This window comes from Perissodus microlepis, chromosome 2 (genome assembly GCF_051167445.1).
Source record: "Perissodus microlepis isolate ML-2025 ecotype Zambia chromosome 2, ASM5116744v1, whole genome shotgun sequence".
Lineage (NCBI taxonomy): Eukaryota > Metazoa > Chordata > Actinopteri > Cichliformes > Cichlidae > Perissodus > Perissodus microlepis.
The window spans coordinates 15,013,691-15,026,240 of record NC_140462.1 but is presented as its reverse complement, the minus strand read 5'-3'; the positions used below and the strand labels follow the sequence as shown (position 1 = coordinate 15,026,240).

At 40.3% G+C, this 12,550-nt stretch overlaps 1 protein-coding gene across 3 annotated transcripts; it reads left to right on the top strand.

Moving 5' to 3' along the window:
- Window positions 1-3,582: 3,582 nt before the first annotated feature.
- Window positions 3,583-9,638, top strand: dnajc4 (DnaJ (Hsp40) homolog, subfamily C, member 4). Of its 3 annotated transcripts, none has more exons than XM_084949183.1 (8): window positions 3,583-3,653; window positions 4,114-4,178; window positions 5,721-5,844; window positions 5,981-6,071; window positions 6,425-6,606; window positions 7,979-8,146; window positions 8,554-8,640; window positions 8,735-9,638. In XM_084949183.1, the coding sequence occupies exons 3-8, from the start codon at window positions 5,753-5,755 to the stop codon at window positions 8,829-8,831; spliced, it is 717 nt and encodes a 238-aa protein (XP_084805309.1). In that variant the 5' UTR covers window positions 3,583-3,653; window positions 4,114-4,178; window positions 5,721-5,752; the 3' UTR covers window positions 8,832-9,638. The 3 variants fall into 3 exon arrangements, with proteins under 3 accessions (XP_084805309.1, XP_084805314.1, XP_084805305.1); XM_084949188.1 differs by having other exon boundaries at window positions 4,114-5,109; XM_084949179.1 differs by lacking the exon at window positions 4,114-4,178 and having other exon boundaries at window positions 3,621-3,653.
- Window positions 9,639-12,550: the final 2,912 nt, after the last annotated feature.

Sequence of the window (12,550 nt, the reverse complement as noted above, 5' to 3'; positions counted from 1 at the left end):
TCAGAAGTAAGTAGAAGTAAAAGGCTTCAGCCTACTAATATTAGTCAATAAAATGCATTCTCTGCGTCAAAAGTGATGAGTTAAGGTGCCCATGGAGGCAAGGGTGCCACCAGGCATTTGGCTCCGGGGTAGACCCAAGTCAGGCTGGAGAGATTATATCTCTTGGCTGGCCTGGAAACGCCTTGGTGTTCATATTCATATTAATATTCTTATTCTTCTATGACAAAAAAGTACAAGTGTTCATTTAAAGAAATAAACAGAGCAGTAAGAGATGTTTTTTTTTATTTTTATTTTTTATTTATTTTCCTTAGCCGAAGGCCGTATCGTTTGTTTTCTGACCTGGGAGTTGGATAGTCCTGGCTCAGGGACTTTTTTGGACGCCCTGTGTCACTACTGCTTCTGGCCTCTTGTTGTCTTTTGGTGTGTTTGGTGTGTTTTCAGAGGTTTCACTCAAGGTCATATTGTTCATTTTCTTAACTAGGAGTCGGATAGTGCTTGGCGTCCAACTTTTTTGGATGTTCTGTGTCACTGGTGCTTGTCCTGGCCTCTTGTTGTCTTTTGGTGCGTTTGGTATCTTTTCAGAGCTTTCACTCAAGGTCATATTGTTCATTTTCTTAACTAGGAGTCGGATAGTGCTTGGCGTCCAACTTTTTTGGCTGCTCTGTGTCACTGGTGCTTGTCCTGGGCTCTTGTTGTATTTTGGAGTGTTTTCGAAGGTTTTGGTATCACTCCAGGTCGTAACGTCCATTTTCTCAACTTGGTCTTGGATAGACCTTGACAAAGAACTTTTTTGGATGTTCTGTGTCACTGGTGCTTGTCCTGGCCTCTTGTTGTATTTTGGAGTGTTATCAGAGGTTTTGGTATCACTCGAGGTCGTAACGTCCATTTTCTCAACTAGATGTTGAATAGTCCTTGGCGCATAACTTTTTTGGCTGCTCTGTGTCACTGGTGCTTGTCCTGGCCTCTTGTTGTCTTTTGGTGTGTTTTGAGAGTTTTTGGTATCACTCAAGTTCATATTGTTCTTTTTCTGAACTTGGAGTTGGATAGTCCTTGAAGAAGAACTTTTTTGGATGCTCAGAGTCACTGCTGTTTCTTTTTTCTCAGTGTCTACTCTCATCCTCTTTCTCTCTGGAGAGTAGCTCTCAGAGTTGTTTTTGCTGCCTTTGGAAATCTGACTGTATTGTCTTTTCAACACAGTTTTTTCTTCACAGATTCGTCTTTTTTTCCTTGGTGGAGAGCAGCTGTCGTCACTTCTGCAATTCTGTGCAACATAATTCGGGCCTCGCTTCCTCTTGAGTGGAAGCTGGAAATGTGTTTCATCAGAATTTGGCTCTGGATTTTGGTCGTCCATTGTAGTAAAGCCAGCGTAAGCCGAGCGCATCCAAAACTAACAGGAGTGGTGGATGAATCTATAAATGTGTTTTACGTGTGAAATGAAAATAATAAACCTAACAAAGGATTATGTACGTTAAATCTGCGCACTTTCAGCTCGTGAATCACTTTGGAAAACACTGTGTGATGGCCACAACATAAAGCGATTTTATTGTTGAATTATCAGTGATACTTTCATGTGTTTTTGTTGAGAAATGTTAACGATGTCATTAAAATAAAGCATTAAATTAGGGGGGGAAACCCGTTCGCGGAGAGGGTCCCCGGTTCTCCAGTTAGATTGAGATTCACAGCGTCATGTTTCGCTGTGACGGGGTTATTATTGGAGTAAATGGATGGCTGGAGCCTCTGCTCGAAGCGTCTCTGATCGCCGCGAGCGGGTTCATATTGGAATGAATTGACAACCCACAGCGTCGCATAAAAACGTGGAAGGGTACCTTTAGCGTCAGCATGAGAAGTTAAGGGACGTGACAAATCGTCAGTATTTTACGTGTCGGGAGTGAGAACGGGTTTATACACTCTGGCTCTGTTCAAATACAAAGAGGACGACATCCTGACGATTCACAACAGTTAGGAGATTTACTAGTACCTGCGCTTCTTCACCAAGACCGTCTCCAATGCCAGGCACGCACTCAACTCCACCCGCCTTAATCTACGAGCTGTTACACTCTCAGAAGTGTTTTAGTGTGAGAGGATGTAGCTGTTGAATCTTTGAGCGTCAAACTCTTTTTAGTGAAATCTTGTGAGAAGTTTAAATTTCACTGGTCACAGTAACAACAGATTTTTAAGTCTCTGCAGCTCTCGGGTACATGAAGTATCAAGCAGCATAAAACTGAAACGCTCTGTGTTGGTGATCTAGTCCTTTACGCCTGCAGGAAGGTGACCAGCATCGCATGCGACGACATGAACCCGTTCCCCGGCCGCTGAAGAACCGGCGAGTTCTCCACCGGGAGCGCTTGCAGGCGGAGCTGTGTGAGCTCCAGGTCTATTTTTTTATTAAAAATGTTTTAATAAGAATCTCATAATTCAATATCTCTGAAACAAGCTTCCACTAAATAAATGTGTGCCATGTTCACGTGTGTAATAAGACAGGCTGTAGAAATGTGCAGATGTTTTTCGGTGAATACATTTGGATGAATATGTGATTACTTTGCATTTTTAGCTTTATACCTAAAAATGCTGAAATTTAAAAATATTGTCCCATCCCTATGAAACATGGTTGATTATCACCTGTAGTCACAGCTCGTGATAAAGTAATTAAAATCTCCAGCTTGCTTGTGACTAGGGATGGGTACCGGTATCGGTTCTGACATAAACGGTAGTAACCAGACCGAAAAGCAGCGCACATTTCGGTGCTTTTTTTCCCTGAGATGTCATACACTTTGTATTCTAGCCAATCATTTTACTTTTGCAAGCGTAGTAGGCGGGCAGGTACGTACGTTCTTTTAGAGCAGAGCTACAGATTAAAAATGCCCAAGGCGAAGTGGTCAAAAGTCTGGCTGTACTTCATAGCAAAAGATGCAAACTCAGCGGCCTGCAACAAGTGATTTAAGGTGATACTGTGCAAAGGAGGTAACACCTCGAATCTGATGAAACACCTGGCGACGCATAGCGTTTTTTTAAAAGCCGAGAAATGCACCGTATTTGATAGCTTGCTGCGAGACCTCACACCGAGCACATCTACTGCGGGTGTGGTGCCTGTTATCGGACCCGGAGTTAGCAACATCCCCCAAGAACCCGAAGAGGAGAGTCCTGGCCCCTAGCCCTGCCAGTGTAGCAGAAATGATGACGGATGATGATGGCAGCAGCAGCCGTTCTACTCTGTGTGAGTAGCTTAATGTTGTTCATGTGTAATTTACATTGAGTAGGCTAACCACGTTATTAAATTAATGCATGTAAGGTGAACTAGAAAACACCGTCTTAGTTACATGCGGCTGTCTTCTTGTTTGATGGCAGATACTCCCTTCACCCTAGAAACTCTTTGCTCCACATTTAGTTCCACCCTACTCTCTCGAGGCTGGTTATGTTGAAGAAGATATATAATGTAATCATTTTTAAAAAGAATGCCAATATTTTAATTATTCTTTTTTGATGTTTTACTTTTTATTTATCATTGTTCATCACTCAACTACTCTTTAATCCCGAAAATGATGGTGTTTTTATTTTGAAGGCCCGCGCTCTTATTTTGTAGACTTTAGATCTAACTGACGTTGGCTGACTTTATGCGCCGAGCTTATACGATGTTATGAAACTGCGCTACGCTGGTATGTCGCCTCTCCTCCTTTAGTCAGCTCTGCTTCTACAACACTCCTTATTTGAAAATGTGTTTGACTTTTATTTTACGTATTTATTAAAACGCCTCTAGTTATACAGTTTTTAACAAGCTGTCGATGACGTAGTTCAACAGTTTAGAGCTAACGCCGGTACACCCGGCTAGCATTAGCACTTCTCTGATAGCAGAACAAAGTGTTCCTGCTGAATCTCATGATGTGGTTAGTCGGCTTTTCTGCTTCACTGATGTGAACATTACACGTAATAACTGATGTGCAAAGCCAGCTGTCATTGTAGCAGTTGAATGTAGTTAACGTGAGTGGGTCAAAGTGAAACACAGGTCGTGTTTGACCTTTCAGCTGATTGTGAAAGGTGTCAAATTGCCCCCTGTTTTAGTTGTTTAATCCCTTTGAAAACATGTCATTCACCTCATCCCTTTGTTTTGGTCCTCAGTCACGTGTCCATAAATGAGCGGACAGATGCTGACGTCGACATTTTCAATGGGAAGGCAGTGAAAGGTAAAATCAGAGAAAACAGGCAGTTTGCAGCTAAGTTGTAGTTGACTAAAACTAAACCAAGTACCCAAGCTAGTGACTGACTAGTACCACACATTACCTACTAAAGAAAAAATAACTAACGTGCAGGCTAATAAAAACTAAACTAAGATATTTTGCCTGTTGATAGGACCCATGTGAGGTGTTTCAGGCAATTATTTAGAACACCTCCTGGGCACATCCCTTTGGAGGCACACCCAACTGGAAAGAGACCCCAGGGTAGACCTACATCCTGCTAGAGAGATTATATATTTCATCTGTCTGAGAATGGTTTGGGATCTCCCAGGAGGAACTGGGTTTATCTGGAGAGAATTAAGTTTGGAGTACTAGAGTACTCCAGATAAGCAGGAATATTGTTTGGATGAATATTTTTCAACAGTAAAATAATAATAATAATAATAAAAATTCTATGGTAGTGAAAAAACAGGAGCTTTTCTGTCATTTAATTTTTTATCTATTCATTACTTTAGTGCAGTATGAAGGGCTGTGGGGGGAGGGTCTTTGTCAGTAGAATGAGCTGTAAAACTAAAAGAAAAATACTGTTTGTCCAAAATGTATGTCTTCCTTCAGATTTTCCCAAGACTTCATGTGAGCTGTTTTGAAGGTTTCCTGGGCTGATTTATGGTTATGTGGTTGTTTGGTCAAGGCCAATAGTTTCCTTAATTAATATCATGGGCAGTTAGCAAAGACATCAGTCTGCAGCTGTTTCTGTTTTCCAACCTTGGTTTTAGGCTTAACATTTATTTCATAGAGACATTCAATATGTGCTCAGCATAATCAACTCAATCCTGTTGTTTGCCCAACGATCTGGTGAGATAAGTGAGCGTAAGCATCTTTACCAGTAACTAAAATAAGTCTCTGACGATCTCATACGAAAGGAGTCTAAAAATTGAAGGTGAGGCAATGTTTTTGTTAAACTTAACAAAAATAAATAGATCTCTATATATATTTATTAAAAAGTATGATGATGATTGTGAAGAATGAATATGAATAAAAATGTTGAAGATAATAAAAAGTAGAGTTTTCTCTGGGGAACAATACAGTACAATACAATTTCAAATTTGCTTCCGGTGCTGGGCTACATAATGACTCAAATCTACTTCTCCTTGTTTGTTTTCCTTCTAGTATCACTAGTATCAATGTTTTATTACTGATATATCATATCAGTAATAGCTTCAGAGGCAGTTCCAGGTCAAGATTTATAATAATAAAAAATTGATTCTGTTGCTTCCTGGAAACTGCTGTAGATACACATAACGGTGATACTCTGGATTTGTTTCAGTTATTTATTCACTTTTAATTAATAAAATGCAGATTTTTGGTGTCACTTTTACACAACTGTTAAAACGTTGTCCCTTAGAAGCTTCTTCCCAGCATTATTTCCTTTTGATAATTAGACATTTATAACTTTAACATATTTAAATTCAGTATCTGGAGCCCGCCCACTTAGTACTTAGTGCCTTGGCTTTGGTTCTTTGCATTGTTTCATCTGTCCTCTCTGCTCAGGTCCTTGTGTGGAACCGCCAAAAATTTCCATCATGCAGTTGGAGGCTCAGCTACGTCTGTGCCAGAGTTGTTTTTGGTGTTGCAAGAGTGGACTGCGGCTGTTCTCCCAAAGCTATACGCAAAGGTAGACAAAGTGAATGTGTGCCTTTAGGTTTTAGGCAGAGTTGCTGAGAACACCTTGATGATTGTGTTTGTGTACTCTGTGTTTAAACAGGTCTGAGTGCCTGCTTGGTTTTGAGTTCTTTGCTTTCTCACCGCAGAAAAGCTGCGACCTACTACGACCTCCTGGGAGTCAAATCTGATGCCACGTTAGAGGAAATCAAAAATGCGTTTTTTGACAAATCCAAAAAGGTATCATTCCCATTTGGATTTAAATAAAACATGTGGCCACACGAGGGCAGTCTTGCACAGCACATTTTGTGCTTGCTAGCTGTTCCCACAGTGGGCTTCCTCACTGTTTGTTTTCAAGCTATGGCTCCCAGTTTAAATAAGGGTGGGTATGTGTGTTTACTTTGTGGCTTTGGCCTCATTAAAGGGTGAGAAAGAAGCTTGGTTCAAAGTGCAAAACAAAAATCTATTTGTCATAAAAAGTAAGAACATTTTTCGGTTGTTAATGGTTGCATATTTGACCTGCACCAGATCTTTTCTTTTTTCATGCTTCATGAGGAGAATTTGCTGCTGACTCTGTCCCCTTTATTGTGCAGCTACATCCAGACAGCGACCCGTCAAACCCGGCACTGCACAGCCAGTTTGTGCAGCTGAACGAGGCCTACAGGGTGCTGAGCAAAGATCTGAGTAGGAAGGAGTACGACTTCAAAATACGACAGCCGTATGGTGGTGCTCAAGTCTTCAGATCTGCCTCCACTGACCCCAGCTACAGAGGCAGGTGAGGATTCACCCACATTCATTAGTGTGTTACTGCTTATGAACTTTACATTAACAGTGTGTCATCTTTAAAAGCAGCAAATTTCACACAGGAACCGCAGTGTTTGGGGCTTCGTTGTTTCTAACATGTATAACAGTAAAACAGGAGATTGTCAGCATCAGATGTGTTCAATTAATTCTCTTTCGTGGGCTCAACAGGATGTCACACACACTATACTGAGGAGCATGCAGGGTAAAGACTGTTTAATGTCAGATACAGCTGATACCGTCATTGATGTTCTCATGTACAGCTCTGACGGGCAATGTCTGAAAAGGTTGAAGTGCACATCTGAAAAATTCACCTTTTTTTATATAATGTCAGGCCAGAGCAGCGGTCATCTTAAAGCACCAAGGGACAGATTTAGAAAAGAAACACAGAATTTGTGACTGACGCTGTTGCATATCTATTTCTGGGAGTTCCTTTCTCAAGGCACAAAAAATGGGGACGACAATGTTTAAATCATATACGCCAACTGATTTACAACTTTTGCAACATGGAATTTACTTTCAATTGCCCCGATATTTAATGCCGTAAAAAAGCATGTCTTACAACTACACTTGTGTTACACTTGAATTACAGACATTTCTATCCACAGTCCCACGGTTTCGGGGGACTGAGGCCTTTTCTCCTGTTATTCAGGGATTAAATAAGCACATAAAAGATCTGCAGTGTTGAGATTATGTTTAGTACCTGGTCACTGGAATTCTCTTTATGAGGTCCAAGGAGACCGTGATGTAAAAAATAAACTTGTGTTGCTAGTTAAACGAAATAAACAGCTCTGCAAGAAAGGAAAAACTTTAGCAGTGGCCAAATCAACAATCTGTTACATTTATGAAACGAATGAGTCCACTGACCACAGAAGACAAATAAATTGCAGAATTATTTCTATGGTTGAGAAATCATCTTCACAGCATCCAGTATTTTAGACAATGAACTTTGTGTTGTATTCAAGAATTTGAACTTGAGATTGAGCTCATAAACTCATTAGGAAATTGTTTACTGAGGTCAGAGAGTGAGAGATCAGTAGGGTCATTTGCTCATAAACGTCTATACATCTGGACTTTTTGAAGCTAGAGGAATCCCCTCCTGGTGGACATAAAAAAATAAATCTGCTTTGGATTTACTTTGCAGTCCTGGAGCTTCTGGAAGCTCCATCCTTTATATACAGACTATGACTATCACTTGTCATTTTCATTTAATGTTTCTTGAAGTTCAGACACGATTTGTGTAACTGCAAATCAAATGAGAAACCTTAGTTATTACAACAAGTGCTTATTACATTGAGCGTTGTTTCTGATGTCACTAGTCAATCTTCTCATGCCTTTCCTATCAGCATGGATGCCTATGAGAACATCCGTTACTGGGAGCAGGTTCATCACCCTCACACTCCAGAGATGATGGCCGAGGAGAAGCAGAAGAGGAGGAAGAGGAACTTCCGCCTGGTGGCGTATTGTGTCGTCGCTATGATGCTCAGCATAGGAGCCCATGCCGTCCTCTTCAAGTAAAAACCCCACACACGATACCGACTGAGCATTCAGCATTTTGTATTTAAATTTAAACTGTAAATATTAGAAAGAAGTGTGCATTTGGTAAACTTCCTCTTGCTCACATCCTGTCCTTCGTTGTCTGCACTGTGTCCTTTTATTTGCTGCTCATTCACATCCAGATGAATGAGGAATGTTGCGGACGTGTCTCAGTGCCATGTGTGTTGGCACAACCTCCCAACTCGCGGCCTTGAGTTTGCTTTCACACACTGACGTGGTGCCACATGTGTTTGTTGAGATTCACTTCTTTGTGATGTGAGCAGCTCCTCTAACAGCTGTACAAACCCATAAATAAAGAGCGCTGCTGAGTTCTTAGGTTAAGCTCTCTAAAAGGGAATTGTCTACCTCCCTCTGATGCTTTCAGGAAACTGGAAGAAGTTCACACTAACTTCATGGATGAGAAAGACCGAATCATCATAGAAATTTACAATGAAGCCAAAGAGAGGGCGAGGTGTGTGCACTGAGCTTCAGATTCCTTTTTTCCCCCTGCTTCTCTCTGATGATGTGTTTGTTGTTCTGATGCTGTTTCATTTGCGGTTTTTCAGGGTCAATGGTTTTAAGAAGCAAACGGAAATCCTGCGTCAGAAGCACGCTGAGTTTAAGGAGAAATACAAACGCACCGACGTTGGAGACGACAAGTAGCAGATCCTTCAGCTGTGCTCGGTGATGCCAGCAGGCGGACCAAGCTGGTTGTTGTGTTAGTTTTAAGATTATTTATTTTCTGACCTTTTTAAACGTGTTTCCACGCCTGCCCTCAGATGTGATCCTGAAATCTGCAGGGAGTGGGTGTGGTTTAGGGGGAGGGTTCCTCTGGTCATAGATGCTGACCAGGATAAGCTTTTATATTTTATGGGACTCGTTTGTTCCCAAACCTGTTCACGGTTTGTCCACAGGAGCCGTAATGAGCTCTATCAAACTGCCCCTAATGGAGTCTCAGGAACACGCTGTTTGCTGTTTATTGTTCTCAGCCTCATTTCTGTTACAGCTGTGCAGCATCTGGAACTCACATGTGACGGTGAATAATACAACATGACAGCTGATCAAGTTGTGAAGAGAGAGACTCTTATTTGCAGCAATGTTTCATGTTGTTTTAAAAGAAAATGTCTTTGAGCGCTCAAGTGTGGACGCTGCTGTTTAAATTGGTTCACACCTGATATATATTCACAAGTGTTTGATTTTTGGACTTTCTGCACTTCCTGCCAACAAATATCGATTTGTTTGACACAGAAAATCTGGAGAAAAAAGTGCCACTGAGTAAGTTATTTATTGCAAACTGTTGTAATATTATGGAGAAATGCATTTAAAGGAAAGATCACACACATAAAGTGAGCCAACATTTACCATTTTGGCCTCTCAGTCTTTATATATTATATTGTTTTGTGTTTTTGCTGCCTTGTTGAGTCCCTCTTGGGACATCTGAGAGAAAGCATTAAAAGATCTCATTAACGATCCTTTGCTTGATTTCACTTTACTTCTACATGCTCCTTGTTATTTAATGTCTTGCTTATTACCATTTCTTCCCATAGTGTCATTTGTTTCCTGTTACCTTTTAACGAGCAGCAGAGAAGAATCAGTAATGATCCGAATAGATAATTATTTATCTCAGATCTTTGTTTTCCATCACGTCAGTGAAAGTGAATCATACATTTTTAACTGAAACTTAACCTTGAAGACACCAACGCAGTTATGTTTATTTGCATGTTTGCTTTTAAAAACAAGAAAATTTCCAGTGATCATCCAGGAAAGTCGACACCCATTATGAAGTCAAGGCTTGGATTCTTTCCTTCTTTCTTTCTTTTTATTTTGGAAGGAATTGTGTGGGTGTGTAAAACCCTGCATCTACAGCGTGAAGTTTGTTTTTAAGAAAGGATATCGCCCCTTTTCCCTCTCTGTTTTCTTGTCACCAGCGGCCCCTGCCCTGAGACGTCAGCAGGAGATAACATACTGTGTCCCCGCATAGCTCTCAGACACCCTCACCCTCATGTGGCGTGTGAGTACCCTGTCATAACCCAAACACGCCATAATGACTGAGATCCTCGTGTCAGCATGCCTTCACACACACACTGATAGGAGATGAGGCTCAAGAGTTTTCCTGCTAGAGAAGAAAACAGCTCTGGATGCAGTTTTAATTGACTTTTATCTTTAGTTTAATGAGCTGCGAAGAGAAACTGTGTAGAATCATGCTCTGAAATAAAAGCGTGACATGCTCTTTGGAGATTATTTTTTATTGATTAGCTGGATGGGAGGGGCTGAAATGCTTAATTTCCCTCCTTGGGCATTAAAAAGATCATAAAACTGCTCCCAAACCACAATGATCCACCTTCGGGAATCAAAATTGTTTTTATGATTTTAATTATCAGTAAACTCTACTACTGTGCAAAAGTCACTAGCAGCTTTTTTGTTTTTAATATATATATATTTTGCTTCCAAGCAGATAGTTTCTTTCTGAAGGTCTTTCAAAGTTTGTCTTTGTCTGATTTTTCACTGATTTTCAGTTCAGTCTTTGTGCCTGACTTTTTTCAGAGAAACATTTTTGTTTTTTGTTAAGATTCATAACACTGACCTATGAGTCAAGCATAAAGCACCTAACTTGAGGGATGAATCACTGTTGTGTGTACATGTAACAGACAATGACAAAGAAAAGTATTTTGCACCGACATCGTGATTCCCAAAAAGCTATTAACTCAAAATATGGCAAATCTTGTCATGTTGTGCAGTGTGTCCTTAAACAATCTAGGAAAGCTGGAAAAGTGGAGGACTAAAGAAGTTGATCCCTCTGCTGCTCACTGAAAGCTCATCAGAAATGTTCTCAGTGAAAGTGTAAGGAAAGGAAACGGTGATAAAATGTTGAGGTATGAGAAATTACACAGAACTGGACAGAAAATCAGGGGCAACAAGTCTGAAGGAGAGATGAATAAATAATTTGAAATTTCTGTTTTAATCCAATCATTGTCAGGATGTATGGAGGAAGTCAGGAGAGAGGTACAGCAGTGATGGCAGAACAGTATTGTCCAATGTTGACCCATGATGCAATACCAACTGGAAGGCATCTGATTGGCAGCTGCTTCATTTTTCAGCATGAAATAATTCCAAACCCACTGCCAGTGCAGTAAAAGCACACCTGGATAGAAAAACACTAACTGGAACACTAACAGTCATGTAGCGGCCTCTCCAGAGCCCAGACCTCAACATTATTGAAGCAGTGTGGGATCATCTTAACAGAGAACAGAGCAACAGACAGCCAACGTTCAAAGAAGAGCACTGAATGTCCTTCAATAAGTCTGGAGAACCGTTCATGAAGATGACTTCATGAAATGTTGCCTTCAGGTTAAGGCTGCATAAAGGTGGTCAAACCAAATATTGACTTTCAAGCTTGTTAGAATTATACAAACTCTGTTTTTGTCTTATATACTGTATTTTTCTATGTATGTTTGTAGATGTTTCCATAAATCACTGCACCTTTTTACCATTTCCTCAAAAAAATATAAATAAATGAAGTGTGGCCCAAGACCTTTCCACAGTTTATCAGTTCTACTTGACACTTTGTTTTGAGCTCTTTTTATTTGAAAAATGCCCCTTGTCATTTTCTTCTCACAGTGGATGGACAGCAAATATGTAAATAATAAAGTGAATACTGGCTGACTTTGATTTACCTGCTTTACTGTCATGACTCAGTGGAACATTTGAAGAGAACAGAACAAATCATTCGTCAGCGTTATTAGTAACACCTGAGCTGCATTCCTACCGCGACGTGTCAGTCTGTGTTTACACGCAGGGTCACTGTGCATTACAGCGTTTGGTCATGTTGACTTGTTGAGAAATTCCTTGTAAATAACTTCTATGTTTAAACTGAAGAAAATGTTTATCAATCATCAGCTCTTTGCTCTCAGTATGTGTTGGATTGCAGACAAGTGTGCACCAGCTGAACTCTTAAATCATTGGCATTAGTTTGATTAAATACAACATTTCACTAAAGTATAATTTTAAGGAAGTTGTTCATTGAATAGAAAAGTTATAAAGAATTTAGATATTACTGTGTCACCACGATCTATTTCCTAGCAAGGACAAGGTGTTCACAAGTCAAAAACACTCTCAGGAATCAAAGCTTGATGATTAAACACTTCTTCTTTGGCAAAACGTAATCTGTTTTAAGTATACTCTCATAGGGCTACATGTTATAAGATGGCATCTTTAAATTACAGCCTTTCTCATGGATAAGTAAGAAAGCCAGTGGACAGCTGGCCCCCTTTAAAAGAAAAATGCCTCAACTGATGCGCACAACAATCACCATTTTCTAAAAATGTAATCCCCTTATTGTTTAGCCTCCATATTCACATGTAAATACTAAAATATGTCCCCTG